Source organism: Mustela lutreola, chromosome 5, assembly GCF_030435805.1.
Source record: "Mustela lutreola isolate mMusLut2 chromosome 5, mMusLut2.pri, whole genome shotgun sequence".
In the NCBI taxonomy this organism is placed as follows: Eukaryota; Metazoa; Chordata; class Mammalia; order Carnivora; family Mustelidae; genus Mustela; species Mustela lutreola.
The window spans coordinates 78101883-78125461 of NC_081294.1; the positions used below are offsets into that span (position 1 = coordinate 78101883).

The 23579-nt window shown below is 37.8% G+C and overlaps 1 protein-coding gene across 1 annotated transcript in view; it reads right to left on the reverse strand.

Moving 5' to 3' along the window:
- Positions 1-21224, reverse strand: part of PFDN1 (prefoldin subunit 1) — a 67855-nt gene extending 46631 nt beyond the window's left edge. Inside the window, exons 1-2 of the mRNA XM_059174764.1 lie at positions 21098-21224; positions 18208-18374 (exon numbers count right to left, since the gene is read on the reverse strand). Coding sequence (XP_059030747.1) covers positions 18208-18374; positions 21098-21130 — 200 coding nt within the window. The 5' untranslated portion in view covers positions 21131-21224. The remainder of the gene's footprint in view (positions 1-18207; positions 18375-21097) is intronic.
- Positions 21225-23579: the final 2355 nt, after the last annotated feature.

A 23579-nucleotide genomic window follows, 5' to 3' on the forward strand; every position in this document is an offset into this window, starting at 1 on the left:
ATGCGTCAGTCTCTGTGCTCAGTGCAGAGTTTGCTTGAGTTTCTCTCTCCCTCTGCCCCTCCACACTGCCGCTCCAAAATGAATAACTAAATCTTTAAAAAAAAAAAAATCAGGAAACGGTTTTATTTGTAACAAAATGGAAATAGGTTAACCCTAGAATGACATTAACATACATACACTTAAGAGTTTCAAAGTGACTAAAGAGCATCCATTTTTTAAAATTACGAAATAAAATCAGATACTTATCAAGAATAACTGAACAGGGACGCCTGGGTGGCTCAGTTGGTTAAGCAGCTGCCTTCGGCTCAGGTCATGATCCCAGCGTCCTGGGATCGAGTCCCACATCGGGCTCCTTGCTTGGCAGGGAGCCTGCTTCTCCCTCTGCCTCTGCCTGCCACTCTGTCTGCCTATGCTTGCTCTCGCTTCTCTATGACAAATAAATAAATAAAATCTTTAAAAAAAAAAAAAAAAAAGAATAACTGAACAAAAAGAACAAATTGTGGAAGTTAAGGAACTAGGGGTGCCTGGGTGGCTCAGTTAATTAAGTAGCTGCTTTCAGCTCAGATGATGATTTCACTGTCCTGGGATCAAGCCTCGTGTTGAGCTCCCTGCTCAGCAGGGAAATCCGCTTCTCCCTCTCCTTTTGCCCCTCCCTCCACTAGTACTTTCTCGCTCTCTCTCAAATAAAGAAAATCTTTTTTAAAAAGAACTAAAAAAATAATTACAAGTATAATAATTAGTTAAGGGATACACAAGATCAAAAGATGGAAAATGGATGTGGATGGAACTAGAGGGTACTACGTTAAGCAAAAAAAGTCAATCAGAGAAAGACAATTATATTATTTCGAGCATTTGTGGAATTTAAGAAAAATAAAAAAACAGAGGCTCATAGGGGAACGGAGAGGAGAAATAAAATAAGATTAAATCATGGGGTGCCTGGGTGGCTCAGTGAGTTAAAGCCTCTGCCTTCGGCTCAGGTCATGATCCCAGGGTCCTGGGATCGAGCCCCGCATCGGGCTCTCTGCTCAGCAGTGAGCCTGCTTCCTCCTCTCTCTCTGCCTGCCTCTCTACCTACTTGTGATCTCTGTCTGTCAAATAAATAAATAAACAAAATTTTTATTAAAAAAAAAAGAGGAAATCAGAGAGGGAGACAAACCATAAGAAACTCTTAACTATAGGAAATAAACTAAGGGATGCTGGAGAGGAGGGGAGTAGTGGGGCAGACTGGGGTAACTGGGTGATGGGCATTAAGGACATGTGATATAATGAGCACCGACTTTACAGACAACTGATGAATCACTAAACTCTACCTCTGAAACTAATACTATATGTATTTATTAGTTAAATTCAAATAAAAGTTTTTTTAAAATATGTAAACTATTACCATATGATTTCCACTCATATGTGGAATTTAAGATACACAATAAATGAGCAAAGGAAAAAAAGAGACAAACCAAGAAAAGACTTAACTATAGAGAACAAGGTGAGGGCTGGGGCATGGTGGAGGGGGTGTGGAGGGAGGAGGTCTCAAACAGATGATGGGGATTAAGGAGACACTTGTCTTGATGAGCACTGTGTGATAATGTATGGAATTGTTGAACCACTATTTTGTATACATAAAACTAATGTAACACTGTATCTTAACTATATTGGAATTACAATCTAAAAATAAGCAAATACTCCTATATTTTTTAAAAAGATGTAAAATGTGAAGTCAAACATAAAACGTGATGGGACAGGATTAACAATGTTAAGCTTTACAACAGGGTCAAACTTAAGTTGTTATCAACTTAAAAGACATCATTTTAGACATGTCATTGTATGTAAGCCTCATAGTAACCACAAAGCAAAAATCTCTTGTAAATTCACAAAAAATAAAGAGAAAAAAAATATAAGCATACCACTAAAAAACTCATCAAACCACAAAGGAAAAGATCAAGAGAAGCAAGGAACTAAGAAGAACCATAAAAACATCCAGAGAGCAATTAAGAAAATGGTTACAGGCACAAATCTATCAACAATTACTTTAAATGTTAGTGGGCTAAATTCTCAAGTCAAAAAACAGCATGAATTAATAAATAACACACATGACTCATCCACCTACTGCCTACAAGATACTCCCTTTAGATGTGAAGACATATGCAAACTTTAAGTGAAAGGATAGAGAAAGATACTCAATGCAAATAGAAACCACAAGAAAGCTATACCTGTATCCAACAAAATAAACTTTAAAACAAAGACTGTAATAACAGACAAAATAGGGCACTACATACTGATAAAGGAGTCAATCCAATCCAATAAAGATGATATAACATTTGCAAATATTTACATGCCAACCACAGGTGCACCTAAATATAAAGCAAGGCAGGGTACCTGGCTGACTCAGTCAGAAGAGCATGCAACTCTAGATCTCACGTTGGATATAGAGATTACTTTAAAAAATTTGTTTTAATCTTTAAAAATAAATAATTTAAGCAAATATTAATAAATCCAAAGGGAGAAACAGGCAGCAATACAATAATAGCAGGGCACTTTAATGCCCCCACTTCCATCAACGGACAGAGAATCACTAAGGAAACATCAGCCTTTGGGACACATTTAACACCAAACAGACTTAACAGAAATTTACAGAACATTCCATCCCAAATCAACAGAATACACACTCTTCTCAAGTGCATATGAAACATTTCCCAAGTTAGATCATATGTTGAGCTACAAATTTTAATAAATTTGAGAACTGAAAGCATATAAGCATATTTTCATGAATCTAGAAATTAATTACATGTTTAAAAAAAACCCTGGAAAATTCACAAATATGTAGAGACTAAACAACATGTCAATAAGCAAGCAATGCAACAATGAAGAAATCAAAAGAGAAATTTAAAAAATACTTTGAGATAAATGAAACTGGAAAGGCAAAATAGCAAAATTTACAGGAAGAAAAATCTCAAATAACCTAACTTTATAGCTCAAGGAACTAGGGTTAAAAAAAAATAAAAAGACAAAACAAGGCGCAGTTAGGCAAAAGGAGGAAATAACAATGTTAGAGGAGAGAGCATGAGAGTAAAAAAACAATAGAAAGATCAATGAAACTAAGAGCTGGTTCTTCGAAAAGATAAACAAAATAGACAATCCTGCAGCTAAAGTCACCAAGACAAAAAAAAGAAAAGAAGAAGAAGAAGATGATGACGCAACAGCAGAAATGAAAGAAGAAATGTTAAAAATCGATAGCACAGAAACTCATGGGGTCCTGGGATCCAGTACCACATTGGGCTCCCTGCTCAGGGGGGGGGGAGTCTGCTTCTCTCTCTCCCTCTGCCTCTCTCCACCCTCCCTCATGCACTCACGCTCACTCTAAAATAAGTAAAATAGGGGGCGCCTGGGTGGCTCAGTGGGTTAAGCCGCTGCCTTCGGCTCAGGTCATGATCTCAGGGTCCTGGGATCGAGTCCCGCATCGGGCTCTCTGCTCGGCAGGGAGTCTGCTTCCTCCTCTCTCTCTCTCTGCCTGCCTCTCTGCCTACTTGTGATCTCTCTCTGTCAAATAAATAAATAGAATAAAAAAATAATAATAATAAAATAAAAAAATAAAATAAAATAAGTAAAATATTTTTAAAAATGATACCATACTTACAGAAGGTCATAAGAGACTGAATAATTTTATAGCAACAAACTGAATAACCTAGAGGAAATGGATAAATTCCTAGAAACATATAATCTACCAAAACTGAATCATAAATATATACAAAATCTGAACAGACCAACTACTACAGAGACTGAAAGAGTCATCAAAAATCTCCCAAAGGGTTAAAGTCCAGAACCAGATGACTTCACTGATAAATTCTACCAAACATTAAAATAAGAATTATATCAACCCTTCTCAACTCAACTCTTCCAAAAAAAATAGGAGGAATCACTCTCACATTCATTTTAGGGGGCTAGCATTACCCTAATACCAAAACCAGATAAAGACAACAACAAAGAAAAGAAAATTACAGGCCGATATACTGATGAACAGAGAAACAAAAATGCCCAACAAAATCTTAGCAAACCAAATTCAACATACATTACAAGGGGGGACTGGGGAGATTTCCAGGAAAGATGGTGGAATAGGAGAATGCTAAACTCACCTCATCCCACAGAACAACTAGATAACGCCTATATCAGCATAAATGACCCAGAAAATAACCTGAAGACTGGCAGAACAGACTCTCCACATCTAAATGTAAAGAAGGCACCACATCAAAGAATACAGGAAGGGTGGAAAGCCAAAGGGATCCCAAAGACTGTCTGTGGGAGGGAGGTACTGGCAGATGCAGAAAGGGGAGATGACCAGATGCCCAAACCAGGTACCCCAGGCACAAGGGACCCACATGGGGAAGACAGATCCCCCATAACATTTGGTTTGGGAAACCAGAGGAGCCTAACAATCAGTAGGGATTAACACCTGGAATATTCATAATTAGGAAGCTCTGCTCTAGGAGAGTGCGGAGGGTACAGGCCCTGTCCTTAAAGAGACAACACAAGAGGGATGTCTGGGTGGCTCAGGCAATTTAGCATCATTTCGGCCCAGGTCATGAGCTCCTGGGTTGTGGGATCAAGTCCTGCATCAGGCTTCACACTCAGGGAGGAGTCTGCTTGAAGATTTTCTCCCTCTGCTCCTCACCTCCCCCCATATACATGTGTATACACACTCTCTCTCAAACAAATAAACCTTTAAAAAAGAGAGAGAACAAGAAACATTCCTGCTGAGATAGAGCACAGAAGCAGCAGTTTGAAAAATGCCTGGGGTATGTGGGAAGATTTATTGACTAATCTCAGAGTCTGTATGGGAAGGGTTGAGATCCTTGGGAACTAAAGACCTAGCAGATACCACTTACCTTCCCCACCCTACAGCATAGATACACCTGTGGGAACCAGCACAGCACCTATACTCCCCATCTTGCTTGCTAACAGCATCCCCATCCACAGGTACCTCTGCAGTTCTGCCCCCTCCAACCTAGCAGGCCTCAGTAAGAGTTTTCCCAGAAGGCTGCAGGGACACAGCACAGACCAGGCTGGCACCGTGAACCCCACTCCATGTTCTGCTGCTAACATGCTCCCTCCAATATGCTCTTGTTCAGAGCCCTCTAAAGCAATGTCACAAACCTGGTAGTTTGCAAGCAGTCCCAAGAGGGGCCAGCACCACTTCAAAGGGACTCCTTTCCCAGGGAGAAGGGAAGATAACCCCACACACCACTACAACTACAGCACCAACTGGGGGCAGACACTGGGTCTAACTGCAGGCCCTTTCCAGCAACAAAAGTTTCTCAGGGGACAACACAGGGAGAGTACCCTGAAGTTCAGTGCTACTGCATCTCTGGCAAAAACCTGGTCTGACTCAACTCAAGCACAGAGTGGACCCAAACCGGCCCATTAACAACACAGGGGCCAAACCTTGCCCACAAGAGGCAAAAAGAACTATTAAAGATGACTAGACTGAAGGGAAACACAGATTGGACACAACAGTAGGGCACATACAACACACACAGGAGACACCCCTAAGGGCCAGGACTGCTGAAAAGGGAACACTGCATTGCAGGACACTACAGAACCTATTCTTCATCAGGTCACCACTTTCAAGAACTGGAGAAATAGCTGACTTTCCGAATATACAGAAACAGACATAGAAGAGTTAGACAAAGTGAGGAGACAAGGGAGTATGCCCCAAATCAAAGAACAGGACAGTATCACAGCAAGAGAGCTAAATGAAATGGAGGTAAGTAATATGTCTGATGGGGAATTTAAAGTAATAGTTAGAAAGATACTCCGTGGAGCAAAGAGTGGAGACACCCTCAACAAAGAGAAAGAAAATGTAAAATTAACCAGAGATGAAGAATTCAATAACTGAAATTAAAAACAAACCAGACAGAATAAATAGTAGAATAGAGGAAGCATAAGAAGGAATCAGCGACCTGGAAGCAGAGTAATGGAAAGCAATCAAGCTGAACAGGGAAAAAAAGTAACAATAATAAATGAAGACTTTGGGAAGTCAGTGACACCATCAAGTATAATAACATTCACATTAGAGGGATCCCAGAAGGAGAAAGAGAAAAGGGAGCAGAAAATTTATTTGAAGAAATAGTTGAAAGTTTCTCCAGTCTAGAGAAGAAAACAGAAATCCAGGTCCAGAAGGCACAGAGAGCCCCCCCAACAAAAGCAACCCAAGGAGGTCCACACAAGGACACAAGTAATTAAAATGGCAAAAAGTAAAAATAAATAATTAAAAAATAATAAAATGAAAAAGTAGTGATGAAGAGAAAATTTTAAAATCATCAAGAAAGAACAGTTACAAACAAGGAAAAACCTGTAAGACTATCAACTGACTTTTCAGCAGAAACTTGGCAGATCAGAAGGGAATGGAACGATATATTCAACACTTGACCTTAGCCAAAAGGCCGAGAAGCGATGGAACGATATATTCAAAACACTAAAAGAAAAAAAACTTGCAACCAGGTTTTTCTCTATCCCAAAAAGAGAGATAAAGAATTTCCCAGAATAGAAGGAAAGATAAGGAGTTTCCTGGACACACAAAAGTTAAAGGAATTTCTCTCTCTCTCTCTCAAATAAATAAAAAATAAAAAAATAAAAAAAGATCAACCTTTAGCCAGACTCATTTTTTAAAAAGGTAAATAAATAAATAAGAGAGAGAGAAAAGACTTAAAATCAGAAATGAAAGAGGAGAAGTAACAACTGACTCTACAGAAAGACAAAGGATTATAAGAGAATATGAAAAATTATAAGCCAAAAAATTGGACAACCTAGAAGAAAAGGATAAACTCCTAGAAACATATAACCTCCCAAAACTGTATCAGGAAGAAACAAAAAATTTGAACAGACCAATTACCAGCAATGAAATTGAATCAAAAAATCAAAAAAATCCCAACAAACAAAAGTCCATGACCGGAGAACTTCATAGGTGAATTCTTCCCAACATTTAAAGAAGAATCTATTCCAAAAAACAGAAAAGGGAGGGAAACTTTCAAATTCATTCTGGGACCAGCATTACCCCCATACCAAAACTAGATAAAGAAACTATAAAAAAAGGGAATTACAGGCCACCATCTCCCATGAACATCAATCCAAAAATCCTCAATAAAATATTAGCAAATCAAATCCAATAATAATTTTTTAAAAATCAGTCACCATGATCAAGTCAGATTTATTCTCAGGATGCCAAGAGTGGCTCAATATTTGCAAATCACTGTGATACATCACATTAACAATAAAAGAAAGGATAAGAACCACATGATCATTCGATATATGTAGAAAAAGCACCTGACGAAGGATGAAACACAGTCACAGGGCACCTGGGTGGCTCAGTCATTAAGCATCTGCCTTCGGCTCCGGTCATGATTCCACGGATCCTGAGACTGAGCCCTACATCGGGCTCCCTGCTCAACAACCTGTGTCCATTAATGGATGGACAAAGAAAATGTAGTATATATACACAATACTATTCATCCTTAAATCCTTGCGTATCTCAGTTGGTTATGCATCTGACCCTTGATTTCAGCTCAGGTCATGGTTTCATGGGTCGTGAGATCCCATCAGGTGTGGAGTTTGCTTAAGATTCCTTCCCTCTCCCTCTGCCCTTCCCCCTACAAAGCATTAGTTGTGTGCATGTGCTAGCTCACTCTCTCCCTCTAAAAGAAACAAATAACAAAAGGTTGGGGACAAGTTGGAGACAACCTAAAAGAACCAATGTCAAAGTGGAACTATTTGAGCAACAAAATAACATAGTTTCAGATTATAATCCAGAAATAGAGCACCCAGACCTGCCATACCTTAGGCAAAAGAAATCTGCAGAATACAGTACGCTCAAATCTAACTCTGAGAGATGCTGCTACATCTTAGTACTATACTATGTTCCCCTCATCAACTACTATATTCCCTATATACACCCCCTTCCTTTTCTCTTCCAGGACCAGTATTTAAGCATTATGGAAGGCTATCTACTAAGGAATCTCTACCCAAAGTCCCTCCAAGAACTCCTTTATTTTCAAGGCTTCAACTCAGCTAATGGCCCGCAAAATAAAATCACTCCCATCACCTGCACTATCTCTGCATCATCTGTCATTTCTAATTTTATGTTCCACATCTCAAGCTCAACATATCCCAAATTAAACTCCTTTTACCTACCCATACCAACATTCCCTAAAAGCAGTTTCCCCATTTCAACTTCGGCTATCACCAACACTTGTCGACTCACCTAAGTCTCAAACCTGCAAATATCTATCTTCCTTGTACCTTCTATATTCCCAATATATCACTGACTCATCATTTTCTTTCATACTGATTCTTTTCCTCTCCATCCACTTCTACCACCTTAACTTATGCCCTTATCATTACACTCCTGAATTATATCAATAGCTTCCTCTGTATTCCCTGATTAAACTCTCCCTAATTCATCCTACATATATTAGCAACAGTTTTCATGTAGCTAGCCCTCCACTATTGGTCACGGTAAAAATACCTGCTGATGATTTTAGTAGACACTACTGGTTGGCTACCCAATATCCATTCTTCTTCTTTGTTGATAGAACCCAAATTTTGTTCAGAGACCCTCAACTGCCCCAAGTGACTCAGGGAAGTGAATCCCGGGGTAAATCTTGATTGGTCTTACCTAATCATGGCAGTCCCATCCCCCAAAATTTAAGCCCAAGCACGTGGTTCAGTTCTTGTCAAGAAATGTGAGAGGTGGCCCTTTTGAAGATTTCTGGGAAAGATTTCTTTGCTCCTACAAATGTGACATAGAAAACATGGTACTTTCTACCTCCAGATGTTGTCACATCTGAATGAGGTATTTGGAACTCCTACAGCCAACTTAAAGATAAAGCTGGCAAGCACAAAGAGGGCAGAGGCAAAAGTAAAGAAGTAAAACTGCAGGTCAGCATTGGAAGCCTGATACATACAACACTGATAAATCTCAGAAGCATTGGGCTCAATGAAAGAAACCATGCAAAGAAGTACATTCTATAATGATTATCCACAAACACACAAACACACATTCTATATGAAGTTCTAAAATATGCAAAACTAATCTACATTGATATAAATCAGATTATCAACTGGCTAGAGAACGTGGGGGAGGGAAGAAATGACTTGGGAGAAGAAGGAATTTTTGACAAAAATATTCTATTATGACTGGAGTGATAGAGTTGTCAAAATTCATCTAACTGTATTCTTAAAAATGAGTATATCTTACTATATATATTGTATTTCAATAAAGTTTACTTAAGAAAAATGGATAATTAGTACTATGGTATGCCAGATGGTTATGCATGCTATAGAGAAAAATAGACAACAAAGGAGAGTACAAGAGGCAAGAGACTGGGGGTCAAAGTAAGTGCAAAATTTTAAATAAGATGGTTACACAGGACTTTCTAATAAAGGCCTCAAGGAAGAGAAAGGTGTACAGGAGACATATCAAAGAAGGCAACGCCAGATAGAGATCAGCAACTGCAGAGCCCTTCTTTTTCAGTAATAATCATCTGAAGTTTCTGACTACAGTGATCAAACATGTTTTGAAAGGATCACTCTGGGCACTCAGTTGAGAACACCTATAAAGTGGTAAGGATGAGGGGCGCCTGGGTGGCTCAGTGGGTTAAGCCGCTGCCTTCGGCTCAGGTCATGATCTCAGGGTCCTGGGATCGAGTCCCGCATCGGGCTCTCTGCTCGGCAGGGAGCCTGCTTCCTCCTCTCTCTCTCTGCCTGCCTCTCTGACTACTTGTAATCTCTCTGTCAAATAAATAAATAAAATCTTTAAAAAAAAAAAAAAAAAAGTGGTAAGGATGAAAGTAGGGAGTCCAGATAGGAAGCTCTGCAATATGATGGTAGCTGAGATCAGGGCAGTGGTAAATAGAAATGTTCAGGTTCTGGACCAAAGTTAAAGAGTCTTTGCTAATGGACTGAGTGTCAGATTGAAAGAGGAGTCAAGGATGACTATAAGATGTGCAAGGACCGAAAGCCATCTACTGAAATGAAGAAGACTGTAGGGAGGAACTGGTTTACTCGTGAATGTGAGAATTTTATTTTGGTCAAGTTAATTTTAAGATGCTTATTAGACCATCAGATGGAGAATAAAGGAGGCAGGTGGATATACAAGTTTGGAGTTCAGGGAAGGGGTCTAAGCTAAAGATAAAAATCTGGGAGTTGCCAGCATATAAAAATGCACTTAAAGAGATAAGCCTCGATGAGATCACTAAGAGACTGAGTATAGACAAGAGAAAAGAAATTTTAAAAGCTGAGCCTAAGTGCAATCTAAAATTTGGAAATGGGGTGGGGGGGTGGTGCGCCTGAGTGGCTCAGTCATTAAGTCTGTCTTCAGCTCAGGTCATTATCCCAGGGTCCTGGGATGGAGCCAAGCATCAAGTCCAGCATGAGGCTCCCTGTTCAGCAGGAAGCCTTCTTCTCCCTCTTCCACTCCCCCTGCTTCTGTTCCTGCTCTCACTGTCTCTCTCTCTCTGTCAAAATAAATAAATAAAATCTTTTTTAAAAAATTTGGAAATGGGAAAGAAAAAGAAACAGTAAAGGAGAATGAGAAGGAATGGCCGGTAAAATAAAAGGAAAACCAAGAGGTGATATCCTAGAAGCCAAAGGAAGAAAAGGCTTCAACAAGAGAAGCAAGACCATCGGGAATAAATGCTACTGATAGGTCAAATTAAATGAGAACTGAGAATTCACTGGAATTATTAGAGAACCAATGTCCCTTCAGGAACCCAGGTCCATGTAAATATCTCTTCTTCTAGATGAGTAACTCACACACTGCTAGGTTCAATTTGTACTAATTAGAAATCACTGTGTATTTTTAAATCAAACTATCATTCCTAAAATGGAAGCAGTAGTATGTTTATCTATTTTAAACATGATGTTTATTTTTGGTCACTATTTGGTATTCTAAGTATTCTGGTAAATAATCACTTCTGCTGTTTACCACTTTTATTCTAGCCTCATCAAACCCCAAACATATCCACATATAATCATCAAGATTTGCTACAACTTTTTCCAAGATGTAATCTTTATTTTACTAGAAGGTTAAAATGTAACACCGAAATATAACCATTGGATATTAAAAATTACTATCCAGTGAGTACTGAAGGACATAAACAGAACAGAAGACTCCTGGTACAAAAGCAGAAAGTCAGAGGAATATAAATATATTTTGCCACAAATGCAAGACTCCGTCAAACACACAAACAGGATGTATACTGTGATTCAAATCTCTTTTACCTTGAGCCAAACAATGTAAAAGGCTCAGTTTAGGGCAGTCATGCTCTTATTTAAAGATACAGTTTTAATATCGGACTCTTGCTGCTGTGCAAATTTTGATATGAGAACATTTTAAGTCCTCTTCAAAAACAGGGGAACAGTGTCTTCCAAATAATCTGGTCCATTTCAAGGTAGCTGAACTTCCTCAAAACAAGAGATAGTAATTAGAGTTCCTGGCCAGTACAATAAGTGAACATTCCCTCAGACATGTCTATTCGAACTTAAATGCTAAAAATAAATTGAGCATACATTCTTCACAAAACCACATGCACTAATGGTGCATGCAACAAACTGCAATCCTAATCATTCCTTCTGGGCAAAGGGTATTTGTAGCTCACAGCAATTCTTGATACAAGGAATTAGAAAGAATACTAAGAAGTTACTATCAAGTGTGTGTTCACACACACGGACTGACTTTCATCTTCTAGGTCAATATTTTTTCTGAGCTCTTTTTGGATGTTTCAGTAAGCAGATTATGTTCCTTGACACACCATTTCAGTCCTCTCTCAAAAAGATTAGATAGCAAGTTGTTCCTAAATTTGCCATAATTATGAGGTAAGTGGCAGCTAAAATCAGAAAATTCTTGGTACAGCTTAAAACTGATGGATTGTTTTTCATTTCAGAGAAATTCAGCTGAAGTCAGTTGCAGCAAACAATTCCCCAAGGACAGAGTAAAGTTCAAGGTTAATGCTACCTTAATTTTTATTTACATAGGAACAAGGTAATGGTACTTTTCACCCTTCCCTCAGTTTACTAAATCAATCCTTATCACCAACTGGAATGGACTGTAGTATCCTCTTGTGTTGCTGAGTAATTGCTACTTTCAAGCAACAAAAGCAGGTCTTGTTTAATCCTTTGCCAGTTAAAAAAAAAAAAAAAAAGTCAGTCCTTTTGATGTCAGGAAATGCAAAAGCCAAGTCCTCCAAGTAACCAAATGAATCAATTACATTTACATTTTTAAATCATGTTCCAGACTAAAATAAGTAACCCTACAAGGACACATTAAATAAAAATTTTATTTTAGCATGCTTGTACATCCCAAGTAAGTATAACAGACTTCTTTTCCTTTTTTACAATAAACTCCTAATTAGCACAACAATTTTTGAAACTAATTTCCTGTGTTTCAGTGAGACAGCCTGGATTCTGGAGGACATGGGAGGGGAAGAAGGGAAAGAATTATTAAAAATACTCCTCTAAAAAAAAAAAAAAAAAAACATTGCTATGTAATTCCTACGCAAATGTTTATTAACTTCCCCTGGCACAAAAACAGTGATGTCATTCTACATAGCCATACAGCAGTTATAATCAACACTTGAGTTTTTAAATCACTGACAACTTAAGGAAATTAAGAATATTACTCAAAAATCGCCTCTCCCTAGAGTACCACATCTGTGAAAGAGAAGAGTGTGCCCATCTGGGGTCATATACAACATACTCAGCATCAACAAGACTGAAGTCATTTTTCCCTGTACAAGAGCAAAGTTGTTGGTTTTTTTTTTTCCCTTAAAGAACTCTGAGCAATGTAAGTCAGGACTTTAAATGGCTCTGTATAAAAACACAAAAAGGGTGGGTCATATTCTATTAGTAAAAGCAGTTCAACATTGAGAACTCCTCCTCCTTTAAAATGAAATCTAAAAAAACAAAATAATTTTCAAAGGTAATTAGAACTCTTTATAGTTATCTTTGCTTCATTTTTTTCTAAAATACAGATTACTACCTTTAAAGAGTATACAAAGAGCTGATAAATTTGTATCTGCAGTGTGCTCTCACAACAAAAGTAATGTGCACTTTTTTCTTACAGCAAGCACTAAATAAAATATCCAAACTCAATTCCAGTAAGAACAACACCTAACAATTTTTACTGTAACATCAACAATATTTACTGCACCAAGATTTGTGGTTTATTTCCTAATCTAGTACAACTATTTTGTCAGCTTTAAAATTACCCCAAATTGACTGGAATACCAACTCTACAGCTACACGAAATCATAAAATTGTTGCAAAATTTGAGGTGCCATGATTATGTCCCTTTCTATTAATATTTAACATAACGAAACACAGAAAAAGCAAATATTTCAACTTGGCTTCAGATTACAGGTCAACATCCAAACTAACAATTAAAATCACAACAAAAGCAACACAATATTCTAAACAAAGGGCATTTCAAACAAGCTGTCATGGAGACTTCAGATTACCACATCCTAAATAGTTGAAACGTTGTTCAACTGTTTAGATTTTTGTTGCTGATGCTACTTTGTTACCTATCAGGAATATATCTACTATTTTTACTTTCTACCTGTGCCACATTTATCTTAGGTTTTACATTTCTGGATCTTTCAACCATTGGAGATCAACCATCAGATTACTTCAACAAGTAGAAATAGCAACACCGCTCCCAAACAGCAATTTCTGCATTGCTAGACACTTATCTAGTTGGTAGATTTATACCATTGTTCATTCTTAGTTCCTTAAATGTAAAAAATACCCACAGAATGGTGGCATACCCCTAAATTGGTTTAAATATGGTACAAAGTTATTTTTAGTTAGGTTCAAGTTTTAAAAAGGCACTAATCATTCTTCTCAAAGGCTAATCTACTCAAGTTCCTCCCATATTAAAAAAATTAAAAGCTTAATTTGTCCCTTTTGGAAAAAAGTTTATGTAATGCTCTAGTAAAAGGACATTAAAATTACAGAATAATAAACCTGACATCAGGGTCAGGATCATACCTACTGTTAATAAAATTAAGTCTGACATTTATTCTAATTATGGTCCTTTCAAATACCAGCATGGTTAAATGTCCTTTACATGCACTTTCAAATATAATTCTTATTTTTAAAAAACACTCTTATTTTCTAGTGTGCAAAGTAAAAAGGAAGAAAACCCCATAAACCATTATAAACTGGTTCTTATTCAGGAAAAAAAAAAAGAAGATATAAGAAACATTCATGTAGTATTTGAGGACTATGTCTAGTCCCTCCTTGCATGCTAGAAAGATGCAAAGACAAACACTTGCAACTATTCAGACAGATCATTCCACAGTTGTAACTTTCATCATAGTTCTCAAAGCAGTATGGTGAGGTCAGCTCACAAACAGCTTAAGTAGCCAAACTAGAAATTGGTGGTAGTAGTATCAGGCTACATAACAGCCTCTCCAAAGAATATGAAGTAAGAGAACTAAAATGTGCTGGAAACACGCCAAGTGACTTGATGGACTATAGCTTTGAGCAATGAATACGCAGAGCTTATAGTATGTAGCAATTCAGGCCTTGTTTAAAACGAAAATTAGCCATATATACGAGGTATTTAACACTACCAAATTTCTCCATACTTGTGATTTGAAAGACATCTAGGCTGGCAAGATTTGATAAACTAAATACATACTCTGTAAAAAAAAATCTGACTTCTATCCTATATGAAAATGAGAAAGGTAAAAGAAATACTATTATATTCATATTATTCTGCATAGAATAGCCTTTATTCTTTAAGGATTATACTGCCCTCTGCATAATTCTAAAGGCTTAGGTTCTTCTATTCTGAATGAACATCTCTGCAAGTGGCTGGCATTTAGAATTAGTCAACTTTCTCAGTAGATTTAATAAAGAATTAATCCTGTACAATCAAAGAACATAATTTTGATCAAAAACAACTCCTCTGACCTTAATCAAAATACATTACTTTTACAATTTCACCTCTGCTGGAATATTTTAAAACAGAAGAAAGTCTAATTCTTAATTGTCCAACTTTCCAAACATGTTTTCTTTCTGAAGAAATAAAAGAAAATGCAGTTATTTTAGGCAAGAGAAAGAATCCTATTCATTTCAAATCAAGACACATTTAACACCTATTTTGTGCCAGACATTATGGTGAGAACTGAGGAAACAAACATTAAATCTGTATGTGGTCTCACAGAGCTGATGATCTAGTTGAGGAAAATGACCCACTTAGAAATCAATCATCTCTCTCTCTCTCTGCTGTACTAGTCACAGGAACAAAAGCTCTTGTATCACCCAGAAAAGTGTGAATAAGTCCGCCATGGAGGACAGAAAAAATCTTCAGAGAAGCTGAGCTATGTCTCGAAGCATAAGAATTTCACAAAAGAAAAGGAATACTTCAGGCCAAGGACAGAACGAGCAAAAGAAAGAAAGCACAAAAACGTGTGTGACAAAGCCCTGTGACAAAAGCAGGGACAACCATTTCTGGAACGTGTGCTACTTACTACTCTTCTACCTTCACCCATGACAGCCATTACTAATCAACTAAAACATGTTTAAAGCCCACATGAAACTCAAACTCCTTCTCAACAGATAACCCAAAATCAACGCAAGAAGTTAAGTCCATGACATGAAATTTATGTGCTATTCTGAGCATGGGAACAGAAGGTGGCAGGACCTGAGGGTAGGGGGATACAATAAGGAGAGATTATGAATGAACATGAATGCTAGGATAATAAGTACAGATTTTATCCTATGGACAACCGATCAAAGAATTTTATGAAAAATACAGATGTGATCAATTCTGGCAGAAGTATGAAGACTGTATCTGGACAGACAGAATAAAGACAGAAAGAACAATTAAGATACTATTGCAATAATCCAGGCAAGATATGATGAGGCCTGAATTTCAGTGATGGCACAAATCTACTGTAGATTCTGAAACAAAAACGGAGTGTTTGGGCTTTTATAATTCATGGTTTTAAAACAAACGCTTGAGGGGTGCCTGAGTGGCTCAGTGGTTAAACCCTCTGCCTTAGGCTCAGTTCATGATCTCAGGGTCCTGAGATGGAGCCCCACATCGGGCTCTCTGCTTGGCAGGGAGCCTACTCCTTCCCCCTTCTCCACCTGCCTTTCTGCCTACTTGTGATCTTTGTCTGTCAAATAAATAAATAAAATCCTTAACCAAAAAAAAAAAAAAAAAAACGCTTGAGAAAAATTAGTATTCTAATTAGAATTCTCAAATAATACTCAAAAAGGAAGGGACAAATTAAAATTAAGATAAAGACTGGAACTAAAGTAGTGAATCACAATGATACTCAAGATTACTCAAGACTATAAATTCAGAAATAGTTATTTCAGGTTTAGCACCAAGAAGAACATCCATCTTCATGACCAGACTAATACTTAGACTAATACTCAGCAAGTCTTTTCTTCCGGAGGGCACTAATACTCTAGCCAAACAACAAACACTATTCACCTTAAATGCCCCTTAAATGCAGGGTCTAATTTGCACCCCAGTGGGATGCAAAAAGCATAAAAGTCAAATTGAAAGCCAAAGTTTGAAACTATGTAGGTTCTACTTTATCCAAACATTTAAAACTATGTATTTCTTTTACATGAAATAAATCTTCCAGAAATACTACTTCTGCTGTTGTACTGTTAAGGAATCATATCCTAGCCTTTTAATTCTAGACTTCTTCGCATGGAATACAACCTATTTGTAGCACTTAGGGCGGTATGCAAAAAAACCAACTACTCTAGCACTTCTGCACAATGTTTAGTAAATTATTTTGATTAAAACTAACAACTTCATTATAGCTCAAAAGGCCAAAGACAGTCAAAAAAGTTTTTCTATTTTTGGAAAAAGAGATTCTTTAACTGTTGCAAAGGCTAATGCTGTGACATGAAATCCAGGTGCAACATGTTAACAAACATGCTGGAAAAGCAAGCATAACTGTTTTAACACCTAAGGGTATTCACATTAAGGATAAAATTACCCTGTAGTGAATGCCAACAATGCACCTCATACTACATAGATAGTCAAGGGTTCTACTTTGTTACCATTCCAGCTCTTTCATGTCCCAGTAAGCAAATCCTCAAAGTGGGACTCTCTTCTCTAAAAATAAGCTAAAATGAAAAATATGAACTACAAAGATAAAATTTATTTGTGATATATTGTTTATCCTGAGAAAACAAATCACATTAAGTTTATCATAATCTATCTCTTTTCCAGAAAGAAATGGAGTAGCTAGTCATGAGCAGGGCCCACTTCTCATGATGTCATTCCAAAGCCATTACTAAATGTTACACATGTTATGCTTCCTTCAAATCAATCACAAAACAAGTCATCCTAAGACTGAGGTCAAATTCCATTCAACTAAAAGATCTCCAAACTTGAAGTAACGGTCCACTTACTAAATAATATTCAAATACCAAATTCCAGAAAAACCCTCTTGTACCTCCCCCACTTAAAACAAACAAACAAACAAAAAAAAAAAAAAATCAGTCTTCCCCTTTTAGCTCATTGTAATGGAATGTGACCTGTAGTTAGGGGCTTTTCCATTCCTTATTTGCTGCTTAGAAAAGGCAAAGCAGATTTACTCTCCCTCACAAGGGTATTATATTTCTTAAAAGAAAAAAAAATTGCAGTGTGGGTGGTTAATGATAATAACAACTAGAACAAGCAAAAGGTAAATTGGTTTACTTGATTTCTCATGTATGACAGGATGAGGTTTTGTTTTTATTAGGATGAGTTTATTTAAATAATAAATGAACCTATTTTTATTTTACAACAATAGTCAAGCATGTAAAAGATGAAGGATTTGTATGACTCCTAATAAACCAGATAGGATAGGGGAAGTTAAAACTACAACTACTTAAATAAATCTGCACATACAAAATTACTATAAACATCTTTTCAATGACAAATCATATTTTTGTCATTAAAGTTACACACTTAAGTACCTACCTGATCATAGAGAGAAGAACAGGAAAATATTTAAGAAACATATTTCAAAGTCTAAAATTAAACACATCTACCTGGGGTTCAGCTAGCATTTTTTAAAAGGAGGTATTGACTAGATGATCCTTACAACTATTATGATACTTTAAACCAAGTTTTGAAATGAACAAATTCTAGACAAAAACCCTCCCACAATAAGTCCCTTAAGGATATATTTTACTTACATTCTTCCTACACCTTCATACATGTTAGTCTCATCTACCAAAGTCATAATCTCTGTATCTGTAAGATGTGCATGCTTTCTCGTTCTGTTTAGCTGTTCAATCTGTATGTCTGCAAGCTTCACCTTCTGTTGAGTGTCAATTACTTTGGCTTGAAGTTCTGTGAAGGCCTAATAAAAACAAGTGATTGATTGATTTAGTGGGTGAAACATGTACAGGAAACACAAGTCAAATCCAAACACATGAAAATAAAGCATGCTAACCAGAGACAAAGCTGTTTTACCGACACAAACATCACTAAAAGTCAATATAATTGTAAACAATCAAGACACCATACTAAAGGGGCGCCTGGGTGGCTCAGTGGGTTAAAGCCTCTGCCTTCGGCTCAGGTCATGATCTCAGGGTCCTGGGATCGAGCCCCGCATCGGGCTCTCTGCTCAGCAGGGAGCCTGCTTCCTCCTCTCTCTCTCTGCCTGCCTCTCTGCCTACTTGTGATCTCTCTCTGTCAAATAAATAAATAAAATCTTTAAAAAAAAAAAAAAAGACACCATACTAAATAATGAACTTAACCTGTTCTCAAAAGATGCAGTCTACTTGAAGCAGAACAAAAGCATATTAAATATATGAAAAAGCAGGTACCCAAGGAGTAATAAAAAACAATAAATGGAAGAGTCAGAGTATGAAACCCAGAGATTCAAAACAAGAACCACAAATGTAAGACTCACTTCATTTGTGTTACATGACTAGGTTTCAAAACACTTTCCCACATTTGTTTGAAATACAAGGGAATACTAATATGAGAACATTAAGGAATATAATAATATCTCATTTACTCTTCTCAATAGTCCTATGAGTTAGGGATGGCAGTTTCAACATCACTCTTTACAAGTTAAAGTAACTAAATTTGTTAAAGAGATAAAAGTGGCTTGCACAGGGTTGAACTATTAGATGGAAAGGCAAGTACTTCTATCCATTTTTTCCGCCCCCCTAGTTCAGGATGTTTCTATTCTACTGCCTACAGTAAATTCAGACTACAAATATTTTTTGAGAAAAAGATAAACAAACAAAATTCAAAGCATTGGGAGAACTGTATCATGATCTTCATATCCACATACCAAGCCAAATTTGACCCTTAAGTGCCCTCACGTGCACTTAACTCAAAGATAAACAGTTTTTGGATACTCTCGTTTAAGTGCCTGGAATGACTTTCAGATGCTGTCAAATTTATGCCTTAATAATATTTGTGACAGCAATACATAGCAAAGGCTACTAAACATTTTTCTGACTTTGTTCTCCCCTACTAGTAGGTTTCCGAAACTGATTTGGGAAAGCAGGTGCCTGAAATTTCCTATTAGTCTCCAACAACAACAAGAACAACAAAAGATCTTATAAAGATATTAGAAGATAAAACCTTTAAACAAGAAGTTTCTTTTTTAATTTAATTAGCTGTCAAAACTACCCAATTTAAGTTTCTAATCATTTTCTTAGTTTGCATTCATTGTCCAGGGGTTTCTTAATAACAAATTCAAATACTGGGAGGTAAGACCATTCACAGCTGTATTTTATTGTTAGCTCTTTCACTAAACCCTGACTTACATCACAACTCTTAACAGGAAAAAAAAAAAAAAAAAAAAAGGTAAATTTTTAGAATTGGTTAAGAATTCTTTTTTTTTTTTTTTAACTTTATTCATTTATTTGACAGAGAGAGAGACCACAAGGAGGCAGAGAGGCAGGCAGAGAGAGAGGGAGAAGCAGGCTCCCGGCGGAGCAGAGTCCCATGCGGGGCTCCATCCCAGGACCCTGAGACCATGACCTGAGCTAAAGGCAGCAATTTAACCCACTGAGCCACCCAGGCACCCCTAGAATTGGCTAAGAATTCTTAAAATAAATTGTTTTGCATGTAAAATTACCTGACTTGTACACACTTTGCTAAGGAAGCTGGTATAGTGCTCAAGCTGAGATATTGCAGCATTAGAAAACATCACCTTAAAGACTAAATTTACAAGTTTCAAAAGAAGACAAAGAGCAAGTTACACATAAATATATCCTCAGGGCAATAACAAATAGCTTCATTTATTAGGAGCAACAACTCGCTCAGCTATCCTATTTCATAAGCAAAGCTTGACCAGAAATATTAAGGCATAAAATTTGCTCTTCTGAAGAACCTAAACTAATAATCAAAAGGTGCGGAGAAAGTAGAGAATAGTGGCCCTTAGATGGCGAATACGTTTTTAACTGACAGCACATTTGTAAGCAACTGTTTGAAGAGAGAAGCCCAATTCCTCCTGATACCGATTTTATTTGGAAAATTTTACGGACCTGTTTGGGGTTTTTTTTGACAACCCTTCAAGAAAAGGAGAAGGGGGTGGGGGGCCTAGGGCTGGGAGTTAAAGCCCTGATACTAACACTGCTATGAAACTATCTTTGAACTTCATGTAGATACTGCGACCTTTCAAAGAACGGAATCGAGAAAGTGGTGTAAAAACAGAGTGGACTTGGGAATTTTTAAAGCAAATGAGGATTTAGAATTACAGACGCCTCAGCTCAGGCAAGCGGTCCGCAGGGGCTCGAATATGAAACGCATACTTCAGGTCTATGAAACTGAAGCTTCTACACAACGAAACGGCTCTGGAGCTCGGAACGAGAAGACAGAGCAGCTATTGCCCCGCCAGACTTAACCACACCAGCCCAACCGGCTCTTACCAGAAAGAGTTGCTCGCCCCCCACGCCAACCTAAGGAGACCTGGTCCCGCCTCAGGACTCTGGGAAATCACTCCCCAGTTCCCTGGGGCCTCTTGCCTTCCTCAGGACCCCAGTCTCATTCGATATTCTTATCCACAATCCCCTTAGCTTCCCAAAGAGAAGCCTGTGGCGGTTCAGGACCCTCTTTTACCTTTTTTAACTCCAGATCCACGGGAGCCGCCATCTTGGTTCACTCGGTGCGCCTGCGCAGTAGGATAAAACCAGAAAGAGGTGGAGGAGGGGCGCGCCTTGGCGGTTCGACTTCCCCCTTCCTTCTGCGCCTGCGCACGAGTCGAGCTAGCTGGGCTTCTGGAAGTATTACAGATACAGATTACGTCTTCCTCACGTGATCTATCAGGCTTGGCAAGCAGATTCTCAAAGAGGTTTTAAGCGCTTTGACAAATAGCTTTGTTAGTGCCGGGTGAATAGAGTTGAATGTGCATGGGGCCCAAACCTCTTCAGGTGGTCATTACTTCAGCTGGTCCCTGTGCTCTCGGGGAAGTAAAAGAATCAGCCTCAGCTTCAGGCTTGCCAGTATGGAGAAGTCCAGCAGTTTTGGTACAAGTGTTCTTCCGAAGAATTTATTTCTACCGAAATCTCTTGGAAGACCTTCTAGACACAGTGGTTCTCAAGAGGCTAAATTTACTAAAGCCAAGCAGAATCTCTGGGGTGCCTGGATGGCACAGTTGCTTAAAAGGTCCTGACTCTTGGTTTCTGCTTGGGTGATCTCAGGGGTCTTGGGATTGAGCCCTGCCTTGAGTTCCCGACTCATCAAGGAGTCTGCTTTGGACTCTGCCTCTGTCCCGCTCCCGCCTCATGCTTTCTCTCTCAAATAATACTTTGAAGAAATAATAATAATATAGAATTTCTTGTCCTCATCCCAGACTTAAGTACTGAGAAATCTCTGAAATTGGGGCTCAAAAGTTTGTGTCTTCCCAAACTCCCTTTATGACATGATACAAGTCCATCTGCAGACCACATTTTCAGAATCTGCCATAAAAGACCTGGCATTTAAGCCAGAAGATGAATGGTAATTAGACTTAAAGAAAGGGAAGAAATGGATGTTTTACCTACTCTAAAAACTTGGGAGAGAGTAGAAAGGGCAGGGAATTTGGAGCTAACTAGATCCGGATTCAAAGTTCGCTCTTGTTTGTCCGGTTCTACTTCAGTAGCTATATGACAATAGAGTTTGCATTCTCATTTAATTTGAGAGTAATAATATTGACCTCACAGGGTTATTTTAGGGAATAAGTAAACCAGGAAAAGCCCCAAAGAGAGCATCATGATCACAGTAGGTACTCAATAGTTGCAGTTAAGGTGATGTGCTTAGCATTATTATGTCTTTCAAGGTCTAGGAAGCAGGTTACCTTTCCCATTATCTTTTTTGTCTCTTGTATCATTCATCACACATACCAAAAATAATCTTTCCTCTAAACTCTGTTCAGAACTACATCTGTTCCTTTCTCAGGTACATGACACTTCCTATCTTTAAAAAATATTTTTTTTAGTTCTTTTTTTAATATTTTATCTACTTATTTGTCAGGGAGAGAGAGCGCACAAGCAGGGGGATTGGCAGGCAGAGGGAGAAGCAGCCTCCTTGCTGAGGAAGGAGCGCGAGGCAGGACTCTGTCTCAGGACCCTGGGATCATAACCTGAACTGAAAGCAGAAACTTAACCAACTGAGCTACCCAGGTGTACCCCCCCAACACACACAAAAAAAATTAACTTTAAATTTCTGGAAATCAAGAACTACGGAATAATAGTTCTTCCTCTTATACCCAGAATACCAATTACAGTACCTCACAGGGAATAAATACAAAATAAACACTCAGTAAGAATGAATGCTTCAGAAGAAAACCAATCATTTCTCCCTAATTTGGCAAAAAAAAGAAAGGTCTAATTCTCCTCTGGGATCTTCTTAGAACTTCATTATAGTTAATAAATAATGACTGAATATCAAATTCATTTATTATAGTTAATAAATAATGACTGAATATCAAAATTCAAAGTTATGTAAACTTTCCTATACATTACCTCATGAGATTTTAAAACACTCCCCTAGAAGTATATGTAATGTCCAAGTTAGAAACATAGGCTAAGGTGTCAGACAACCTGGGTTCAAATACTGCCTGCGCTGTTTAAGAGTGGTGGGACCTTAAGAAAGAATCTTCTCTCTGTTTTTTGTTATTGTTCCTTTTTATATACCACTCCTTCCTCCTGAGTTTAATTTCCTTCCTGATGAAATAAATCCTTTAGTATATTCTTTCTGGAAGAGTCTTAGAGAGTAAACTTTCAGCCTTGTGTGATGGGTTTGATTGTGTCCCCTACCCCAAAAAAAAGGATGAGTTGAAGTACATCCAAATGTCATCTGTTTGAAAATCAAGTCTTTACAGAGGTAATCAAGATAAAATAAGCTTATTGGGGTGGCCCTAATCCAATATGTCTTAGTCCTTCAGGCTGCTATAACAAAATACCACAGACTGTATGGCTTATATAAACAGCAAGGGTTTATTTCTCATAGTTCTGGAGACTGGAAGTTCAAGATCAGAGTGCCAGCATGGTTGAATGAGGGCCTTCTTCTGGGTTACAGACTTCTGACCTCTTGCTGTATTCTCACAAGAAAGAGTGAAAGA